We start from the raw sequence: 23758 nt of genomic DNA, 5'->3' as shown, positions 1-23758 counted from the left end.
AATACAGGCACTTTTTTAAGAGTTGAGTCATAGTAGCTGTGCGGTATAGAACTGTTACTTGCGGTCGTAAGTCGCGAATTCGTTTCCCGGAATAGACCCTTGTATGTAATTCACAATTTGTGCATTAATTATAAAGGATTACTACTGCACACAAACAAGTTGTCAGTGTATGGGTAACAGCATTCTCTGCATACACAATACCGGCAACCCACCTTCTAAGCGTGGTAAATATGGTATATCCCCCCCAATAGATATCTTTTAGGGAGGCCTATGACTTGAAGCGGACGTCTATAGGTCGAAACGACTACGATTATATGAATAAAATAGAAACACTTAGATACGTACTGCAATACAGCAAAACTTGGATAAAAGCGATTATTTTCAGTTAGGAAGGTATCCATTTATTTATAATTTTTCACTACCGTTATTAAATCTATATCTATAATTTTCAAAATAACTAACATCGAAATAAGCAAAAATAAAATCAAAATATAAATATAAATGTAGAAGCATTTATATAATTTTCGACACTTCACCAAGGTTTAACAATTACCAACATTGAAATATTCTAAATTGAAGTTAGGAGTATACATAATATTGCTTCTGAAGTTGTAACAAATAAAGGTTATAATATTATTGAAAAGCTTCGATTAAAACGTGCAAGTCTTGATCCCGGTGATCACACAACCTTGCATTATACTGAGTTGCGGAAAATTTTTAAAAACAATCTTTTTCGCTAATAAATCTGCCGCAACTTGATCGATACATCTATATATTACAGTGACGGCACAACGTATCCATTTCATAGACTCTTAAACAAATTGCGCAACGCATCGGACGCTCTATCATGTGTAAAAGTTATACGATATTACTTTCTTCGGTTGCATTAAAATAGATTTTTCTACTTTGTTTTCGATACAGAATTTTAGTTATTTAAATAAAAAAGAATTTATCTTAATTTTACTTAAGTTCTATTTTATTTAAATAACTAAAATTTTGTACCGAAAACAAAGCAAAGCAACCTATTTTAATGCAACCGAAGAAAGTGTCTGAATAGATAAGAAAAGCTTTATCAGTTCTAGTTAAGTCTAGTGAAACTTTACAACTTGTAACTAAGTGTGAACCAGAAACTCGTGTGAACTTCATAAACGCATTGCTCAAAAAAGGTACACAAGCGGAGTATTTCGGTGTAAAGGCTTATCATGAATACGGCGATTAGTATAATGAATAGGGTCTTCAGTGAAGTTATATTAAAAAAGTTAAATTATTTTTGTATTTCTTTCGTCGATTTTTTTAATCCCTTCAATGTAATGACTCTCCTTGTATTTTATATACTCGTATGTATAACAAAGACAAGTGAAGATAAGATCATCACTTGGATGTGTATATATTGCATTTTAAATGTATAGTTTTCGTTGTAGTAGTTTGTAGATGTTATTTGTACTATGACTTTATATGTACTATAAATAATATTTATTTTATGTATGTACATCCATTTTCTATCGATAACCGCTCGCTTATTTTTTTATTAACAAAGTACATCCAAACGTTTTCTGGGATTAATCGCCGTTTAAAGTTGAAGTTTTAAGAATGCTGCAAATTTTAATACACGATAATAAAACATTAGTTTCAACATTTAATTATAATTTCGTTTAAATAAATAGAATTTTTCATACATAATGCCAGATTCCTTCCATGAAAACTTATTTTTCAAAACTTGGTGTACTAGAATATATCAGTTATTCTTATTATGAATATCTTCTATATTTTGTTCAATGTAAAATCTTTGATCGTTTATTATTATTAACGGTAAATAAATCATTCGTAACGGCAAATTTATTGATACTTCTACAAAAAATATAAACTGTGAATAAACATTAAATTTTAGTTCAAAATATATCATTTGTTACAAAAACTATGTAGAGATTCATTTAGAAAGGGAATATTAAACATCTGACATATTTAAAGTATATCTTTTTCTTTACAGCTGATAGACTCCTCCAAAGATGGCTACGCTGAGCGATTTGGTCTGTCCACGTCCAGCGACTTCCGGTACTAAATCTATAATGAAATTACATTCATTAAAATGTATTAGTTATATAAAGGAGGAAGTATTGATTAAGAAAAAGACCAATATTTAGCCACTTTTGCATAGTCTCTCTCTGACTCTGTGTTTGGCACTAATCGGTGTAACATAACTCCTGATGATGCCCCGTGGAGGGGTGAAACACGTGTTGAATGATTTGACGGTGGCAGTTGTGTAATTCGCATTGATTGCCGCATACGCATCTATCAGCGGGCTGGCGGGCGGTGCACTTTGTTTCACGACTACCACTGAATGTGCGGAAGTAGCTAAATATTGGTCTTTTTCTTACTTAGGATGGACTTTCGCAAGGTAACGCCTGATTCCATTAAATAAAGAGAAAGTATTGATATTAAACACAACTGATATACAACAAATATCAATTTCAAATAAGCAGCATTCTATCCTCCTTTTAACCTATTGACCTTTACTTAAAATTATGAACGGAAAAATAAGTAGAGACTAGGGAAATCCCAGAGAAAAGGGTTCAGGGTCCTCCATTAAACTTGTTATGGTTATACTTTTCCCTCAACTCTATATATAAAAATAATAAGTAAATCATAAATTATTATTTCTCGTCCCACCAATTTCTAATTTTCTAATTATTATATAATTTGATTTTTTTTTTAAAAAAAGTAAAAAAATAAGACAACTGACTGACAGAATTCTCTTTCTTAAACCTAAAATATGAAAGTACTAATATCTTAACACAAATTACAAATGTACAAAAGTATATATGAATGTATTTATTTGCAAATATACGAATACAAATTTGCAAATATAAAAACATGTATGTTAAACATATCAGCAGTAGAACGTTCACTGCTGAACATAGGCTTCTCAGATAAATTCCAATAACACTGGTAAAAAAAGTTCTGTCCGCATCCAGCGTGCAGATAATATATGTGTGTATATATATATATATATATATGTATATATATATATATCATATATATAAATATATAACATATCCTTAATATGTCCTTGCTAACATATAAAACATTATGCAAACTTATCGTTCCTTACGTAACATGGTCCGTGTCGATAGTATAGAATTTATTTCCACCGTGAAATCAACCACCCACTCCTAAAAAATATTCAGGCAATATCCGCTATTTTTATTAGCTTACAAAATAAAAACGCTAACTTAAATTTTCTCGATATCAACTTTGTCTGTAATGAAACTTGAAGATAAGTTTCCTAACGGCGCGATGAAGTTTCAGTCAACTTACATAGCTCGTAACAAAGTGTCGGATGCTCGGTACAAAAGTTCCGTAGTTTAATGGAAGAACGACGTCAGTCTCCGCATTGTACATCACGGTTTATTAAATAATAGGAAATTTAATTCCACCTTGCCTTTAATGGAGCTTAAAATCCTAGCACAAGTGGAAAACAGAAGAAATATTAAATTTCTAATTTAGAACGGCATACGTAGTTTTAATTAGGATTAGAAAAGAGACGTAACTTCTTGCCATTACTTGGATTCACTATGCGGTTGGGGTTTCATTAAGTTGTAAAGGCCGAATACGGTACTGGAGGTTGATTATCCATGTAAAAGGTTCATGAAAGGCTCCCCGCATTGTTTTAGCTTTCACTTTCACCAATCAAAATCCTCTCCCTCGTTGTTTCAGGCCATAGACGCCAAAGATATCTACGGAGAGATATATCCCAATCGCCACGTTTTACAGGTGGGTTGGCGATTGCAGCATGGTATAATGGTACACAGAGAACGCTATTGCCCATCCTCTCACAACTTGCTAGTGAGCTGTGACAATCCTATATAATGTACAAAGTGCGAAATATATACAAGACTGTATCCCGGAAATCGATCCCGCGACCTACGATCGCAAATCTCAGTCCACTACCAACGAGCTGCCACTGCTCGAATGTCTTATGAAATCATTTCTGGCTTTAGTAAAATTTGAGATTATTCGTCTGTCGCCTTCCATCAGAAAAAGTTAACCAATAATGGTATATTGGTTAACTTTTTCTGATTTTAGAGTGAACACTTTATACAGAGTGATTGTAAATACTTGTAAAAGCTTTTAAGTTTTTCTTTCTGGGAAATAAGCTATCATACCTTTTAGGCTTTTATGTATAATGTATATATAAATAAAACATAAGCGATTATAAAATATACCTTCATAGATATCTTCGAGGGAGACCTATGCCTTGCAATGGACTTTTATGGATTGAAACAAAGACTACTATTTAGTAATAGGAGTTTCGAAAACGCTTTTTACGAACAGAGTGTATATATGTATATATGTACGTATATAATATATAGAACATTAGTTGAAAGACAGCAAACATGGTTGACTTCGGTTGTCCGATCTCTAGAACTAGCGTTATTTTTACACCAAGTGAATTGATAAAGAAGTTATTGTAAATAATTATATGTTTTATCTAATCATTTACAGAAAGTACGTTATAATCTACGGAGTTTATTATTGACTATATACGCCATTTACGATACCGCTTATCGTACGTGAAAACGTCTATCTTAATCTGTTTTATTTGTTTTTGAATTTGGAGCATTACGACTGTCATAACACGGCAATTGTGGTTTCACTTAGTAACAGTTATTATTGTGTTAACATTTTCCTCAATGGCTTGTTTTAATATTTTATAAAAACTATATCAGATTCATTTTTAAATGTGTTTTTGTAATGAAATTATTGTGATTATATAAGGTTGTTCTGTAATTACCAGAGCAAACGCATTACTTTCGAGACGCGTTATTTTCTTTTTGCTAATATAAAATGTAAAATTCCCAATCTCGATCTGAACACACGCCTGATAAATTTGATGAATTAAAATTTTAGACTCATTTCGAGATAGCATATCGGCGGAGTAACGCCTCAATCTTGTTAATTCGTCATGCGTTTAAGATTGTTTTTCATCTTATTATTAAAATAATGCACGATGTTTTGGTTAAGTAGTGAATACATAAACGCTCGTCCTATGTGAAAAACAATATTTAATAAAATAAACCTGTGCCTTACTAGTGATTTACAAAAGTGAATATCAGAAGTATAAATATCAACTATTTTTGTGATAGAAAATAATAAGGTGTAGTATATTTATTACTTTCTATTTTTTTTAAAAAACTAAGCATTGAAAACTATTATAACCGTAGCACATCCACTTCTGGATATACGAAAATTGTTCTTTATTTAATTTTAAATTAATAAACATAATTCTTGAATAAATAGTAAATAGTATTCTTGTAAAAATAGTTAATTTTTATATATAAAAATAGATTTGTGTCTGCCCTGTGCTCGATCGATTCAAAAACCATATATCCAATTAAGGTGAAATTGGTAAATTATTACGTATATCCCTTTGAGGGTTTTTTAAAAATTGTTGTTTTTTATCATTTTATTTTTGACCTTTCAAAACTGCCTTTTGCCTGCTTAGATTTTTAATTAAATGCATAAAATAGCAATGCGTGAACGGGTAAACTTAGTAAACATGCCGCTACAATTTTGTATAATTTTTTTTCGTTAACATTTTTAACAAGCAATCTTTCGGTAGTTTTGATCCAAGTAGTGATCGTCAGTTTATAAAGATTAACGTGGGTATAACAAAATTTTAGAGCAGAGATACTGTTTATTATAAATTTTGTTATATTTACTTACCTGTGTACTGACTAACATTAAGCAGTTAATTACAGTTTTAATGGATTCCGGTTACTGTGTGTTATCGATAGACCGTTTGAACTAACATTTCCGGTTAAAGCAAGCAAACACGCCCGGTAATGTGTTTTAGGGTTACCCTTATTTAGTATTTAATATATAACTAAATGGTTTATATACTCTTAATTGCCATTTACAACAAATTCAAAAATATGACAGTTTTAATAATATATCTTTGTTTGTTATTTTTAAATAAAAAAAATCGCAATAGATGTAAAAGGTATCCATTTCCCATGTATAACTCATATTTACTATCACCCTCAATAAAGTAATCGCTCTGAAATATGTTAATTTTTTTTTCGGTTGGAAAACTACAAGCTGTTAACTTCAGACAGTATAAAGTCAGGAACAGATAATAAATAATAATTAATTTTAGTATGTATCACTGCTAACTCTGAAAGAGATTTTTCCCACTATTTTATCACTCTGTATAGCTGCCACGGTAGACGTCAATGACGTCATACAGGATTGCCCCCGAAAAAAAGAGACGTCAACGTCCAACAAAAACAATGATTATAATTTATTTTGGAGTTATTTATTTTATTTATTAATTCAATATCTTAATAAACTTAACCGTTACATAAAAAATATTTTATTTATCATTTCGGCATTAGTTTTCTTAACGCTTATATTTTAATAATAAAGTTTCTTCTGTGTTGCTCTAAAGCTCTACCTAACACACCTTATTTGGTTTTAATTGATGTCAAATATTTGACGTGGTTTATTACTTTGTTGCTTTTACTACTTTCGTGCCAACTTTTCCATTTTTCCCTCTAAAATATATGTGAAAAAGCATTAAGCGAATTTATGACTCCGTACCCGAGTTTTGCCCTTAGCAAAACAAAGTTAAAGTTAAGTAATTACCTTTTATTAAAAAAAAACGATAACAATGTGCATTAAACTGGTTTAATATTCATTTTCAATAATCTATCTATATGAAATTTAAACAATATAAAACATTAAAAGAAGTAATAAGCTTTAACTATTTACTTTTTTCTCTAAAAACCAAAGAATCAGGTTTTTTTTATTGCGAACTACGTGTAGATTGTTTAAACTTTATTTTTAGAAAAACTTTATCTTATATATTTTAGTAACCGTATAGTCTACTATATATACTGGTAAACCATAAAGTAATTAAACGTGAAAACATATGTTTTTTAATGTAGTTTCCCCTCTCTCTCTCTTGGTATATCCTTCATTACTGAGAATCGTGATCCTTTTAGGTATGTTTACCGCGTACTGTAATACGTCATCTGTGCTATTGATCAGCAAATCGGGCTGCAGCCTCTTAGTTGCTGTTTATTCACTTTTCTGGTGATTAAAAGTTTTTTCATGTTGTCACCGCTTTTCCGGGCTATATGACCGAAAAATTAAAAAAAAAATCGTTTACGTATACAGTGGAAAGGCGAGTGGGCATTTCGAGTTCCATCAGTATCGAAGCGTTAGTTCCACGAGTTTCTACATCTAAGAAAATTGATAATTTAAAAATATTTGTATACATTATAGAAGCTGTCTAAAATTATATTTCTTAACGGAAGCCTTTGATGATTTGTTTGATACGTTCGCTTTGATGCATTTCGAGAATCGATATTAACGTTTCGTGGAAATATCGACCAATGCTCCTGTCAAACATGTATTAAATCCATCAAACTTACATTTACATTTTGGAGCATTATAAGTCAGCCAAAAAGCTTAAATTTACATAAATTAATTTGAATCGTCAAAACTCGCGAACTGCCAGTTGGACTATTTTTTTTTATATTTTCGGTGACACAACGAAGGTTCTCATGGAAACAGGAAATAGATTGAAAATTCAGTGATTTCGTATATGTTAGTACATCACAGTTAGTTATTTACACTACTTCTACTATCTAATAGTTAAAACTGTTGATGTAATTTTTATATAACAGAAGAGTCTAAAGAATCAAGAATCTCACTCAGAGAAAAAATCGGTGAAAATAAAATTATTATGATATTTCATGATTAATTTAATTATCATACGAATGTCCGAAAAAAATTATCCTAAATAAAGAAAAGTTTACTTTTTTCTGGGCTCTATTAAATTAGTTAATCTTTTGAGACCCTTTCTATAAATCAAAGGTTACAAGACTTTGTTATTGACCACTAACAAAATTTAAATCGTTCCGCTGGATGCAGCTAAATTTCAACCCTATTCCCACAATTCCTCAAAAATTATAAAGATATGATCTAACTATAGAAAGGTCGTTCTCTGAAAGCCTCGATACATTATACTGAATATAAAATATGCAAACTTTCCCAAGTAATATTCACTAAGCTTTCTAAAAATATTATTTGTTATATTATATATATATTGATAAACGAAAGCAAATAAAATTTTCGTGAAACCTCGCTTTGTAATTGTAAATCCTCTTAATTTTTTCTCGCTAACATAGACCCCCGTGTCTGCCCCAAATCTCCTGTAGACCCCTAGGGGAACCTAAAAAAATGTCCATAAATTATCCCTTAATAAATTTTAAAATTGTATTGCACACAACATCACATTACAGTGTAAAGAATTTTAAAGTATTATAATAATAAAAGCGGAACTCAATTCGATTCTACTTTCTACCAAATTAGGCTTCTCTGTGTTTCTTTTCAAAAATATTAATCGAGGAAAAATGTAGAAACCCGCTCGAATATATACCTAAGAATAGCATATAGTATCTAAAAAGCGTCACAGTTCTTAATAGAGAGTAATACGATGCTCGGACTAGGCATCATTATTAATAATTGGTATCATTGTTAATAATGTAAAGTATAAGAGCTATTGTTAAAAACAAGCAGCGAAATTATTTCGAAGTTGTGATCAAATTTTTGATGTATTTTAAATCATGACCTTTTAATAGATAGGTTAATAAAATTAGTGCGTAATTAAATGAATTTGCGTTTAATGTTTAACTTCCAATTACTCTTTGGATAATAAATTTAAATGTTGATCAAATAGACGCATTTATTTATATGAAGTAATATATATATATATATATATATATATATATATATATATATATATATATATATTAAACTGTTTATATAAATCTAAATGTAATCTACATTTGTTTTTGCGCAATTTATAACTTAAATCTGAAATATCATATTAATTATAAAAAATATTTACATACTTTTAGCGGCTGAGAGACTACCCGTGGGTATCAAACACAATGGCAGCAACTGTCCCACTGATGGCGTCCGAATTCAAACCAGCATTCGAATTTGAATATAAACATGCAAAAACAACTAAAAAGAATTGACAAGTCTTATAGCAAGTATTATAGCAAGCTTCGCACGAACCAATATAATTAAAACATATGATAGGGTTTCTGGCAACCACTCAAATTTTGTTAATGGCCACAACAACATCAAAAGAAAACTTGAGTGATTTCGTGTAGAATCCGACGATGTTATTCATCCATGAGATTAAAAAAATGCATGTCAATATTAACATGAGTAAACGTTTGTAATGGAAAACTGTAACAGTTAGTCACGAAAGAGGGTGAAGGGATAAACCATGTTTTTTTTATAATCATTTGATGCATTTGTTTTGTTTTACACAAACAACTTTTCATTTTAAATATTTTAAAATCATATCATTGGACTAATTTTATTTTATTTTATTTCATTCTTAAGAACAGTATTCGGATATCCAACCTACCGTTATACTTAATAATCGCTGTATATTAATATCACAAACTACAAGGTGGGTGATACGACGGTGAAGATGAAGAACAGAAGATACACGTACTATTAAAGCCAACAACCCAACGTACGTTTTTAACGAACATTATACCGGTAATTTTAAATGAAAAATATAAAGCGTGTCTGTTAAAATAACACTAAATCTCTTCGCAGTTCAACTGTTTACGAGCTCTCCGACTGTAACACTCTGTATACACAACAGCCATAGGCAACCACGCGCTTGTTTTTATGAAAACTAAATAAATTACACTCATCAATTAACATTTGCAAAATACTCTGAAATGTTCGGTGTAACGCGCGTTTTTAGCACGCGAAAAATATAAATACCAGTCAAAATTTAAGAATAATTGTCGGCTGTTTGAACAGGAGGAACCATTAGCAAAGTTCTAATTTTTCTTTACAATGTTAGATGACGAGTGATCGGTAACCATCATCATTTCAGATGAAGGACGTCCATTGTTGTTAATAGTTTTCTTCCATAGATTTCCAATAGGACCAGAAGTGGGGACCTGCATTCAGCCTTTTTCGATGACCTTAACATGATCATCATTACACTTTGTGGAAAAACATCCATGGTCCATGATCTCTACTCCAGAATCTTAAAACTCCAGCGGTTATTTATTCTTGATGTGTCATGTCTATTACCACTCCAAGTTTTCAATTTGTTGAGCTACATTGGTTACTTTCTTATCACGGATAAATGCTGAGCAAAGCATCTTATGGTTGGTATTTGATCAACCTTGGATTCTGAAATACAATAGGTTGTTAAAGTTTGCGTTTACGTTTGCGCTTATTATTTTTAGATCTAAAATATTTGATTCTTCGGTTCAGAAACTTCACTTGCAACAACGCCCTTCTCATTATAAAATCTGTTTCCAGGTGGATCCTTTACTACTCCTGGAGGATCATTGCTAAATATACTACACTATGTTCTTGTTGTACATTTACTTTTACTTACAACACTCTATTGTTTCAGATGTTCATCAATGAAACCATGTCAATGGAAGGATCTACTTCTAATTTCACAAGTGAAAATTTCTACGTGACATTTTTTGACGAAGACAACAACGAATACGTTAACGATACTGACAACTACACAGAGGTTAGTTAGCGAAAAACATAGTATTACTTCACAAATTTTATCTTTTTTATAATGGACCATGGTCTCTTTTGTAATAAGCCTCCTACCGCAGCTTATACTTCTTCAAACAAAAGCATATGTAATATAGCGTTACTATTTCAAAAACGTGAAACAAAACAGGTAAACAAAGATGCGCAGTCTTGTGACGGGATTTTGGATTTCCAATGTCATGGATTATCGTTGTCATTATTACAGTCGCTGTACCTCCATAATTGGAAATAGGGCTCCCTCATAGATTTCTAATATGCTGATTGAATAAACATCCAGGGTTCTGTCAACCATAACGAGGTTGTCTGTCCTCCTAATGGATAGACGTACTACCTTGCCCATGCCAGTTGCTCCACACCAGAATTTTATGGTTCCAGCATATGAATACCAATATCATGGATATAACAATGATATTATGACGTATGTATATAACTTACCGTCAAGTAAACGTCCTACACAACTTACTTTATAACATAATAGCCTGCTCCTATGAAGTGTTCAGAAAGTTTATTTGTTTGAAAATTAAATTTGGATTTGCTCTTCACAAATTCTTGGTGCATAAATTGTAAAACTTTTCTGGTTATTACTTAAAGAGCATGGTTGCAGCAAGACGAAGATGCATCCTTTATGTCTTATACATCTCTGACACGTGTTTATGAAATTTTTCTTGGCAAGCCGTACCCAGTTTATGTACATAAACTTTAATCTAATTTAACCCCTTAGCAAATTTTCCATATGGGGTTTTTTTTATGGACCCGCTATTGGCAGCCTCTTGTACCCCTAATTAGTCGGGATCAGGGTCTTTGTTTACAAATAAGTTTTTTAGATTTTTCATCTTTATTCTTCACTGACTGTCATACTTCTCAATTTCTTTTATTCTTACCTTATTAACATCACAATATCTTTCATTTTGTTCTTTCATTCCTTCTTGCTTTCATCGCCTTCCTTCCATCATCTTATTACTCTTAGGTGGCTAGGTACATTTTTTTTATTCTTAATTTTTTATATATATATTCTATTGTTTTTATCGCAGTTTTCTTTGGGTTGTGCTTTTTTATACTATTACTACACTTTTCTTATTCTATTTTTAGTCCATTTTTCCTATTATTAATTGACTAGTTATTTTATGTGCAGTTTATTTGGTACCTACTTAATCCATGTAGGGTTATGTTAAATGTAAAGATTATGTTGTTATTCGCTGTTATTAGTCTTCCCACAAGGAGAGTAATCGAAAGAGTCGCTGAATATAGACTGCTTCCAATCCGTCCCATTGGAAATTTATAGCGGTGATGAGTTTAATATATTTTATCACGTTTCGCAATTATGAATAAATGCGCCAAACGTAAAAGTTTTCACTTGAATAATATTTTTATCTCAGTTGCAAATTTAATAGGTATTTTTTTTACCTTGTGGTTTAAGATATAAAAGGATTTGTTTTTCTGTTAAAGGAATACTTAAATTTTTCGCTTCCGCTATGGCGCCAAGTGGTGTGGTCAATACTGTTCTGTGTTATCGTGTTGACGGCGACCGTCGGCAACTTCGTGGTCATTTGGATAGTCGCTGTGAATAAAAGCATGAGAAACGTCACAAACTACTTATTAGGTTAGATCATTTTCATTTATCTTGACAAATATTTAAAAATATTTTTAAACTACATGTTTGTATCTATTTGTTATAATAATTTAAGCATTTAATTAATAAAATTATTTGCCCATTTTTTAAGGGCATCTATTGTTAGGAATGCAGCTAAAACGACTTCATATTGTTAAAATGCATGAAATGTCTTATTTAAAAAGAAAAAGTTTTATATTATTTTAATTTAAAATCGTTATGGTGTCACATAAGCAACTAAACATGCCGTTTTCCAAGAATTTAACATGTGACCTACGATCGTAAGTTGCAAAGCTTAAGCACTGTACTACTCCAGTTGAATATGATATTACTTGTTGATTTACTGTTTTACACTCCAGTAAACATGACATGACTTCAGAATTCACTTTAATTTAAACTTATATACGTTAGGCAACAATATCTCGATGTAAGCAAAATAAAATCAGACTAGAAACTAGAAAATCGCAATTTTACTTAGAAATAGTGAGAAATTTGAAAATACTGGAACGATTGTCACGAAGTTTACTTTGAAATCTTTGAAAGCTTTCTGTGAATGCTGTAATCTTCTATAATGATGCTATAAATATTTTAGCGCTATTTTCTATTTGTCGCTAAGTGGTGGTCTGATATAGACAGCGCGACAGACAGAACTAAAAAAAGAAATACTAAAGTTTAAGTTTTTGTGAACAGTGCTTATTGAAATAAAAAATATTTATCGAGGTCTATGAAAAATAAGGTTACAATATCCATTCTTGCACAATTATGCTTGGTTTTAGATTAAGTTACATAATTATAGATGTTATTCAGATCATTTAATTAAAACCAAAGTAAACTAAACTGTAAAACTTTAGTAAGATAGATTTTCTTCAATATTTCAAAATACAATAACAGATTAGCGGAAACTGAAAAGTGAAATTTTAATAGAAAAACACTTGTTCGTATCTACTTTACTCTCATCGAGTGTTGGTTGATTGATGTCCATTTATATGTAGCCCGCGAATATAAAATTGAAAAAGGCGAATTTTTCTGTAGGCACCCATTTATCTAAATTCGTATAACACTTTCGCATTCCATAATAAGTGCTTGTGATTGCAGTCAATCTATCCTTGGCAGACGCTATGATATCTACTCTGAACGTCACAATCAACTTCACGTACATGCTGCACAATAATTGGCCATTTGGCGACTTCTACTGCAAGTTCAACCAGTTTATCGCGGTGGTCAGCATATCCGCTTCCGTATTTACTTTGATGGTTATTAGTATCGATCGGTAAGCAGAATTCATTTTAATTTTTATAAAAATTATGGCTTTGCTTATATTATTTGTTTATTTAATCGTTTAATTACGTACAACAAATCCGTAGGTAAAATCGAAAAATGTCACTCTATTGGAAACAGTACATTTTGAAAGACACTAAAATAAAATTAAGTAAACCCATAATTACACTATAAAATGAAGCTATGAGGATTTCATATGCGTATTAATTGATAAAGTTTTTGTGATCAGATTCAGTATTATTATATAATAATCCTTTACATTGTTATAAGAATTTTCTTATCTATGGAATCTAGAGAATGGTTTAACAAACCTGTATTTATTTATAGTTGCGACATATGTACATCGCCCTTTTTATTTTTGTATATAATTTTGAAGCAAGTCTTACAGACTAATTGTGAAAAATTACGAAGTTGTAATTATATGACGCATAATCAAAACTATGTTGCTAAATACAAACTTCTATCTAATATTATTTATATAAAGAATATCAATGAATGAATTAATGCATACAAAAACCAATGTGTAGTTATAAATTCAACATGGAAATAAATACTAAAATATCTATGCTGTAAAACACTAACAGAAATATGAGAACTCTAATTTTAATAACCTTTTCTATGTTTCCTAAAACTATGGACACCTTTTTTACGAATACAAAAATTACACACAAAATTGGAAAATTTTATGAAAGTATATTGACTATTTTAACTTCTCAGGTTTGATAGATGGCCATTTGAATATTCATAGCTGAGATAGGACTACATCGATAGGCTAGTACTGAATAAAATGAAAAATGTTAATGCCCCGTTCTATTAAGATATTCATGATTAAAGTTTTATTGCATGTTCTATGTAATTGTGCAAAATAGGTCAATATACAGATAAGACGATAAACTATTAAGCCCTTTAGCACTATACCAATACCTACCAAATACGCTTCGTCTATAATTTATGTGTTTTATATAAATGGTACATGTAAACAACGCTTATATAAAGTATTCTGTTAAGCATAGATATCTCAGTTTTTCAAACAGTTCTGTGCAGTCGAATCATTCGCAAATACCTCCTTCCTTGCCTTCTGCCCATGCTCCAAAGCGGTATCTTTAATATCGGTAGTCACATTCTAGTGAAAATTACATTTTACTGAGTCTTGCAGTTTAAATATAGCAAAAATAAAACGTGAACATTTTTAATGTTATTCTTTATATCGATAAATATAGTTTCAATGTCTTATTGACAATACCAAAGTGAAGAATCTTCGATTATTCAGACTAAAATAGATATATATCTAAACGAAATTTGCGGGTGGCAATGAGTAATAATCCGTACATATATCTTTCCCTTCTTCGTTGGCAATGAAATTGTAAGTTTCTTGTGATCGATCCTAACAGAACCGTGACTTTAACCAAAACACAATACTAGCGTTTACCTCACTTATGTTGTACATATTCGACTCTGCGTTTGAACTTAAAATCGAACAAATAATTTAAATTTAAAAAGTAAGCAAGTTATGTCTTTCGTGGCCAGTAATGTGGAATGTCCTTACGTGACCGCTTCATCATCGCCCATACTATGGCTACTCAATGAAGTTCCCTACTCTTCTTCGTGACAGGCAGACGTACTGTCCCATATATTACTAAGAGCTGAACATGCTGCTTTTTCATCTGACTTCTATGCTTCCGGTATCGAGACCGCTAGTAGCGTAGACGATTATCACACATAATACCACCATCACCACGAAGTAAATTCAGATCTTCACCATTCATAGATACCCAGCCTGCATATGCGGCTACTCATGTAAGAATTTGGTGTCATGACTTATGCCTGTAAGTTTCTTAAAAATTTTGAAGTCACCGCCATATCTTTCAATTAAGAGTCCTTGGTCACTTAAATTCATTTCCTTATTAATAGCGTTCGATGATAGAAAATTAATAATTTTGAATTTCTTTTGTTATAGTTATATGGCAATAGTAAACCCATTGCGGCCGAGACTCGGCAAAAGGACAACATTTGGAATAACAGCTGCCATTTGGATCTTCAGTGCAATTATAGGAAGTCCTAATCTTGTATACTTTACTACGGATTTAGTGACCATGCCCGATGGGAACGTACGGTAAGAATTTGTAAGTAGGTTACAATTATAACAATCGATATTTATACATATACGGGATGACTGGTTATAGATGAAAAATCTTTTAAAGCGAGAATTGTTTACAGTTTAATTGCTGTCAATTAATGTATGACATACAATCCAAAAATTACTGGTTTCAGAATTAATACATAAGGCTATGATATTGTAGTTAGAAAAAGCGTTTTAAGAATTCGGATATCAACGTATTCCAATGCATTAGTGTCAACTTTTCGTCCCTGTAGACTTTGAACTATCAGAAATTACATATTTATTAGTGATCACTTTATATAGGGTGGTTCTAAATAGGTGTAAAAGCTTTGAAGTTTGTTGTAGATAAATCAGTTAAATATTTACTACTAAAACTTTAACACCTATAATCAATCACCTGTATAATTTCTTTACGTAACAATTCAATGAACTTTATCCATGTTACCAATGCACTTAATTTGTTTATTTATATCATAGTCTTTCGTTATCTTTTCTAACAGCGTATATGTAATGTGTTATCTGTTTTATCTATAAGAAGTAGTACACTTATAAATTACTTTACATTTCAATTAGAAATGTAATACCACGCTTGAGTAGAATTAGTCTTGAAATGTTCGGAATTATATGTTCAAAAGTTTTCAGTACGTGTATGCTAATTAGTACGAGACACTCGGTGTTTAGCACTAATCTGTGTAACAACTCCTGAAGATGCCCCGTGGAGGGGTGAAACACGTGTCGAGTGAATTTACGGTGGCGGTTGTGTAGTTTGCATTGTCTGTCGCATGCGCATTTACGAGCGGGCTGGCGGGCGGTGCACTTCCATGCACGACAACCACTGCATGTGCGGAGGTGGCTAGATATTGGTCCTTTCTTAATTAGTACGAGAATAATACATCTGAATCCTTTGAAACTTCATGATACAAATATAGAACGACTCCCTTATTGTTATAGATCTTTACAATTCTATTGTAAATTTTTGTTTCAGGAAAATATGCTATTCCGAATGGCCCGACGGGTTGACGACTAGATCCAAAATGGAATATGTGTGAGTATAATGAAAGTTTTGATGTTACTTAAAATTTCATACACATAATTATTTTATTAATAACTTGCTGCCCGCGCCCGATAAGCGAACTTAATGAAAGCAACCTCAACCCACTTGTGGGTAGAATTTCGTACTTAGCTAAGCTTTACTTGGCAAAAGTAATATTCTCGTCTCAAAGCCTCATTAGGTAGGTTGAAATCTGTTATATACATGTATGTATATTAACCGTTTTGAAAATGAAATTTAATTTGTCTGTTTAAAAAGCATCACCGTGGTTAAAACGTGTCGTTGATAACAGACCTCGAGAGTTCCTGAGATAATCGAATCACATCTTGAGTAGTTTTTCGGTTCATTGGAAAATAAATTCCTTTGATTCAAGTGATAACTACTTTCCAATTTAATAAGCGATACAAAATATATATTATCGTATTGATTATTTTACAACGGAAACTAGAATGAGAGTTCCTATAAAAAATGGTGACATTCTTCTCTATTCTGTTGTAAGTTTGTTTTAAATAAGAAAAGAACCAATATTTGGCCACTTCAGCACATGCATTGGCAGTAATGCAACAACGTGCACCGCCCGCCAGCACGCTGATAAATGCGGCAAACAATGCGAATTACATTACTGCCACCCTCAAATCACTTAACACGTGTTTCACCCCTTCACGGGGTATCTTCAGGAGTTATGTTACACCGATTAGTGACAAACACAGAGTCTGTGTTGCACGGCTACCACTGCATGTGCGGAAGTGGCTAAATATTGGTCCTTTTCTTACTTAGGATGGACTTCCGCAAGGTAACGTCTGATTTCATTAAGTATGTTTGTTTGTTGTAATGTTTAGGCCTCGCCCAGTTTTGATACGCTTGGTAAATTGCGTTGTATTTTATCATCTTTTCAGCTGATAGACGCCTACTGCAAGGCCTGCGTCAAAGGTCTACACAATAATGGCTCCTGGGCTACCCGCAACCAGCGACTTCCTGCAACCTTGACTCTGTTCTCGGTCAACCTATTAGGGTCTTACACACGCCGTGTAGATACGGCTTGCGGTCAACACTTGAGACAGCGACCCAACGGCCGCCATTTTCATGAGCGGTTTGTCCCGCTCACTGCCACTAAAGATGTTTCCTCTGATTTTTTAATAAGTTTTATTTTTGATAAACAATTTAAAACAAGAATTGATCGTTATTATTCGTTTGTAAAATAATTGCAATGTGTTTTCTCTTTGTGCAGTTACAACGTTGTGTTTATGATGGTGACATATTTTATACCGATAACTTCGATGACGTATACGTACGCCAAGATTGGAAAGGAGCTGTGGGGTTCACAGTCAATCGGAGAAAGCCTCCAGCGACAAATGGACAACGTGAAAAGTAAAAGACGTGTAAATACTGTTTTATTATATTACAATTTTATTCATAAGTAAGGTCAATCAATTTAATTAAGAAATAGCTGAGTTGGTTATTTTTTAGAATGGCGGTACTAGATAAAATGCATAAACACTTTTCTACTTTTTTTTCCTACGATATAACAATATAAAGTACAAAATCTTGGGTACAATTAGTTAAACATAGATTGTTCGTATCGGATTATATATAAAGTCCATTAATACTGTTTTTCTTTTTTTTTTTCAACCTTTTAATATAAACTGGTATAATTGTATATAACTGATATATTTAATTTTGTACTATATTTATGAAACTAATGTAAACTTGTAATATATTTTGCTGTTAAAGTTTTACATTTTGATTAATTTAACAATTTCACTAACAACGCTGCCTATCTTATAGTGATGATTACAAAATGGTCACTAACACAGCTTTGGAAAAAAATTATGTTCTCGTTCCATGTAAAAAAATGTTTCAATACCATAATTACCGATAATACTCTCAAGTGAACCTAGACATCAAAACAATACAAAAGACGAAAAATAAAATGATGCAAATATTACATTATATATAATACAATATAATATACTTTTGTACCAATGTACAAGATACATGCCAATCCATTAACAGTAGTTAAGACCTCTAGCGTCTGATGGTTCTAAAGAAGATAGAGCATGTCAAAACTTTTCCGAAATAATCATAACCTTTATAATTTTAGCCATAGAACATAAACTTTTAAATACAGGGACTCTCCTTTTGACGTTTCAGCTCGTAGAAGGCCTGTTTCAATCATATCTATGAGGGGATATACTCTAATCTCAAGGCTAGTCGATCTCATTTCGGTATTATTGTACACAGAGGACACTACTGCCTCTCTGGTAACTTGTTTGTGAGCAATGGCAATTTCATATAACTAATGTGCAAAGTGTGAATTATATAAGATCGCATCCCGAGAATCGAACCCGCGACCAAAGGCCACAAGGCTCAGTCCTCTACCGCTGTTCTTCATTTTCCAATATGACCTTAACAAGGTCAGCTGTCCCCCTCAGGGTTGAACGTTCTACGCTACTTTGCCGGCCCGTGATCGTTACGCCGAAACCTACCACAAGTATCTCTCCAGGTCCCATCGGCCATTTGTTTTGAAATTTAATTGTTATTTTTGCTAGTTTAGAATGAGAAAATGTCATCATATTAACATCAATAATTATCAATATATCACCTTGGTAATAGGTGCTTTAATTAAGAAGACGTATTCCTTTGTTCCGGGATCAATGGTAGCCTAGTGGTTAAGTGAAGTGATGATCGAAGATCGCGGCTTCGATTCCCAGCACGTTCAAACACTTTGTGAAATTATAAAACTTTGCCGCATAGCCAAACTTCATTTAATATTTTAATTTAATACTCTTTCCTGTAAATGTAACAATACAAAAAATAAATTGATATTAAAAAAATATATAATACAATGGGAGATTTAAACACTCAACCCTATTCCTTACAGATAATATGGAAATAGAAGATGGATAAGTAGCGAATAATCGACATATTCATGCATATATTTATTTATATACTTGAAAGAAAATTTAGAAACAGAAATTAAAAGTTATTGTTTGTCTTACAATGCGGTATATATTAAAACTTCATGCTGTTTTCAGGTTGTGAAGATGATGATTGTAATTGTCCTTGTATTCGCTGTGTGCTGGCTGCCGTTTCACGTTTATTTCATCGTCGCATCCAATTATCCCGACGTCACCTACTATCCATGGATACAAGAGATCTACTTATCTATATACTGGTTGGCTATGAGTAACTCTATGATCAACCCGATGATTCTTTACTGGATGAATTTCAAGTAAGTTTATTTTATTTTTTATTCTTCGTTTTATTCAGTGGTAATCTAGCGATAGAGTACTGACACTTGCGATCATATGTCGCTAGTTCGATTTCTGGGGTGCAGTCATATATATAATTCACACTTTGTGCATTAATTATACAAGATTGCCATTAACAAGTTTCCAGATGATCAGTAGCAGCTTTCTCAGCGTACCATAATACCACATTGCGATCGCTAACCCGCCTGCTATGCGTGGCGATTATGGTATATACCCGCATGTTTCAGTGGGCGTATACAGACTGAAATGACGAAGTTAACATTATATATACGATTCAACACAGTATGAATAATAAATATAAGAAGAGAGAGCATGCATTACATTTAAAAAATAGTTAGGTATAAAATTATATATGTTTTTTTTTTAAAGAAATCGTAAATATTCTTTTAGCTCTTTATAACAGTACTCTGCAACATTTACTTCCCGATACTTTTCAAAATTAATTGCTTCTAGTAAAAGAAGAAAAATCTCGTTTCGCTTTGACGTAAAAGAAATAGTTGATCACGTGTTAATTAAGTCGTCAACGTGACAAGGTGTTCGGGTTCCGCTCAAAGCAGCTTATTACTCGAAGCGAATGATTTTTCCATCCTAATTAGACAATTAATTACAAAAATACTATTAAAATAATACTAATAAGCTTTATCAAATCTTCGTATCTTTTCAATAATTTATGTGCACGTGTTAAGTTACGTAAAGAAAAATTTCAACAACCTTTGACATATAAAATAAATTACGACTATATATTAAGTAGGTATACATACTTACATTTGTGCTGGCAAGATCGCTATGTGAAATTTAATCATTGTAGTAAAATTATTTTTTAATGGTGGGCCAATATAAATATGTGAATATAAATAAAGGGACACTCGAAAGACACGAATGAGAGAGAATAATAGGCACACAACTATTTAGGCAGCAGTCCAAGTTCAGTTCCAAAATAATTATATATATGCCCCATCCCCGATCCGACTTAAACACTCTCTACCATATTCGCATAGCTTTGAATTTTTTTATTAATAAATTATTTCTATGAATGGTGCGACATCTGGCACTATCCTATTGAAACCGTATAAACTTTTTATAAAAGATAACTATTTAAGTAATGCAATTGTCATTTATTAGATTCAGAAGAGGATTTAAGCAATTCATAAGATGTTGCTGCGCATGCGCCGACCGAGAGGAGCGCCGTCGAAGTTTATACGAGCTTCAACATTTGGACAGGTCATTACACTCCCGTTCGCCTACCCACAAGAACGGGACAAGTAAGTGCACATTTTACAATTCAAATTGATAGTTCTTTTTCCGCTTGCACTTCGTAACTATTAAAAGAAGAAGTAATCTCGTAAACCAGAAAATAGTACACCATTCTGTGTACAGGATGATTAGTTAGAATTGTAAAAGCAGTAAAGAGGATAAATTTATAACTAATTTCTCAGCAAAATGCTTTACAACTTTTACGCGTATTTCAAATCACGCTATATAAAGTGATCACGCTAAAACCCTTTTGGAATGCGATCGGCTAATTACTTCTAGCAGTACAAAGTCCGCAAGAAGAAATTGTACACAATAATGAAATTGAATAGCAGAATATACCGAATTCTGTAAACAATTTTATTTACTATATTATAATACCGTTATATATTATATCTGAACACATTGAATTGCGGACAGGGTGTATCCTGCATTAATTGAGCTATGTATTCACCCCTTTATCACCCCTTTATCACCCCTTTATATTTTTATCTATTAACCAGCTGACCTGACAAACTTTCTACCGTCATAAGTTACTGACATGTCTCAGTCGGACAGAATAAATAGATTTTAACGTTTTTAGAGTGAACACTTTATTTTTTAAGCGTGATATAAATTAAATAAATTTCTGATCGATTAATACCGACGCTTTTGCTAAACAATAGTATATATCCAGCGTGTGAAATGTCAAAACGCGATGTTTATAGACAAAGGTACAAAGTTTCAATTTTTTTTTAATTTCTATGTAATTTTCTGAAAATAATAACCTGTAAGAAACTTCTATAAAACTATTAAAAATTATAAAAACGATTGAACAAAAGAGGTGAAGTCGTTTTTAAGTTATGGTGTGACAAAATGAAAGAGGAATTGATTTTACATATATATTAGCTTAGTATACTTCATAAATCATTTTTTAAATGAGTAATATCTACCTCTTAATAAAAACGTAGTTCTAGATAAATCTAATCCTTTAACATTTCATATATAAATAACTAAACCACAATGTCATGTATATTTAAGATATATGAATTGATTAATAACCCCTTTATTTATTTCATTATTTTTCCTTAGGTTTACTAAAAGTTTCAAGCAAATCTACAAAATTCATCAAAAATACACCTGGTTGTTCGAATTCTCTGCGATAACCTGTATCGAAAACAAAGGTTCATTCTCGTGTCTTAATAATTATTATCGAGATAAATATAATTTCTATGCCTCGATCAATGTGTATAACCGTTTCGCTTGTCGTAGATATGCTAACTTCTGTTGGAATGCATCTTTGTCTTTGATTGCATCTTGGTTTTTTTTAAAACTCATTAAACTCACACTTAATCTATTTTTCTGTTCTAGGTACAGTTTCTGTATCAATACAAAGCGTTAGTAATACTCTAGAGTAGTTATGAAATAAATTGTTTTGGACTAAAACGAAGACAGCAAGCCCCCTGAGGCTACATGAACGCTAAGCAACCATGACATTCACATGCGGTCAATTTTTGAAAAATCGAATAAAATATTAAACGCATTACATTATGTTTAACTTAGCTGTTATAATTTCGTTAACATTTTTTGTAATTAGGATTTATTATTAATGTTGTGTAAGAAATAATTAAAAATTTTGGTATTATTTTAAGTCAACGAATATTATTTGGTTCTATGTAATTCATACTTTTGTCTATTTTTATACAAAATAAAAACGTTCTTGGTATATGTGTCGATTTCAGCGCTCAGGAGAAAAATAAATTGTACCTGTTACTACGAATATATAAAATAATGAAACTTTATGATCCTACATAAAGTTTCATTATTTTATGAATAAAGAATTTTTATTTGGCTGTTCTTCTGGTAGTTAGTACTAACAATCTCTATTATTTCTTCTAAATTTAAATATCAAAACAAAATCAAAATTGTCTTCGTACATCCTTGCAAACCCAGATCATGTTATACAATGTCTAAGAAAAAATTTATTGCAAATTAAAATTTATTGACTTTCATGAAACGCGGTGATATGTAATAATTTATTACTTTAAACATTATATAAATATAACATAGAAACAATATAATAATAATACATAAGTACAACTGAGAGTTTTCACGCATTCCGTGATTTCTTACAAACAAATTTTGATGGATTGTAAAATATTTTTATTCTGATGGAGGTGTCGAGTGGTACAAGAAAAGAGAAACAATTTAATAGCGTGACAAAGCCGTCCTACTTTTTTATTTTATAATAACTCTATTTTAGTTCTTTTATATATACAATAAAGAGTATTAAATTGAATATCTAATCTATAGGTCAAAAGAGTGTTATGTGAGGTAAAACTACCGTATTTAAAATAAGTATGTTTTATTTATAAGTTCTTATCGTAGCGGAGTACAAGAACAGTTTAAGAGTTGAGAAGAATTTTCTTTGTAAGTCAAAAATTTCCGCTGGAATAGACACTAACACAACGGTCGTTGTGGATCCTCGGGGACAGCGTTACGATATCGCCGACAGATGTTTACGAGTGCTTTTAACGTGAATAACGTACGCTTACCAAAGTTTTTATGTAAGA

The 23758-nt window shown here is 31.6% G+C and overlaps 1 protein-coding gene across 2 annotated transcripts; it reads left to right on the top strand.

The window, feature by feature from the left end:
* The first annotated feature begins 10477 nt into the window (after positions 1-10477).
* On the top strand, positions 10478-22901 carry LOC137931606 (tachykinin-like peptides receptor 99D). 2 transcript variants are annotated; one of them, XM_068775059.1, is made up of 9 exons: positions 10478-10597; positions 12073-12226; positions 13349-13505; positions 15471-15626; positions 16618-16677; positions 17912-18062; positions 19719-19915; positions 21078-21217; positions 22557-22901. In XM_068775059.1, exons 1-9 carry the CDS (start codon positions 10490-10492, stop codon positions 22601-22603), a joined length of 1170 nt encoding a protein of 389 aa, XP_068631160.1. In that variant the 5' UTR covers positions 10478-10489; the 3' UTR covers positions 22604-22901. The 2 variants fall into 2 exon arrangements, with proteins under 2 accessions (XP_068631160.1, XP_068631159.1); XM_068775058.1 differs by having other exon boundaries at positions 13331-13505.
* Positions 22902-23758: the final 857 nt, after the last annotated feature.

This window comes from Battus philenor, unplaced genomic scaffold (assembly GCF_028537555.1).
Source record: "Battus philenor isolate CCGP_79_NKW_IND1 unplaced genomic scaffold, ilBatPhil1.0.hap1 SCAF_8, whole genome shotgun sequence".
Classification (NCBI taxonomy): Eukaryota; Metazoa; Arthropoda; class Insecta; order Lepidoptera; family Papilionidae; genus Battus; species Battus philenor.
This window is presented reverse-complemented; position numbering and strand designations above follow the sequence as displayed.

Bases quoted from the DNA above. Each gene is read 5' to 3' on its own strand.
- LOC137931606 (XM_068775058.1), top strand. From the start codon at position 10,490: ATGTCAATGGAAGGATCTACTTCTAATTTCACAAGTGAAAATTTCTAC. The intron at 10,598-12,072 runs GTTAGTTAGCGA...TTTCTGTTAAAG, and splicing joins ATACTGACAACTACACAGAG to GAATACTTAAATTTTTCGCT. The intron at 16,678-17,911 runs GTGAGTATAATG...CTCTTTGTGCAG, and splicing joins AGATCCAAAATGGAATATGT to TTACAACGTTGTGTTTATGA.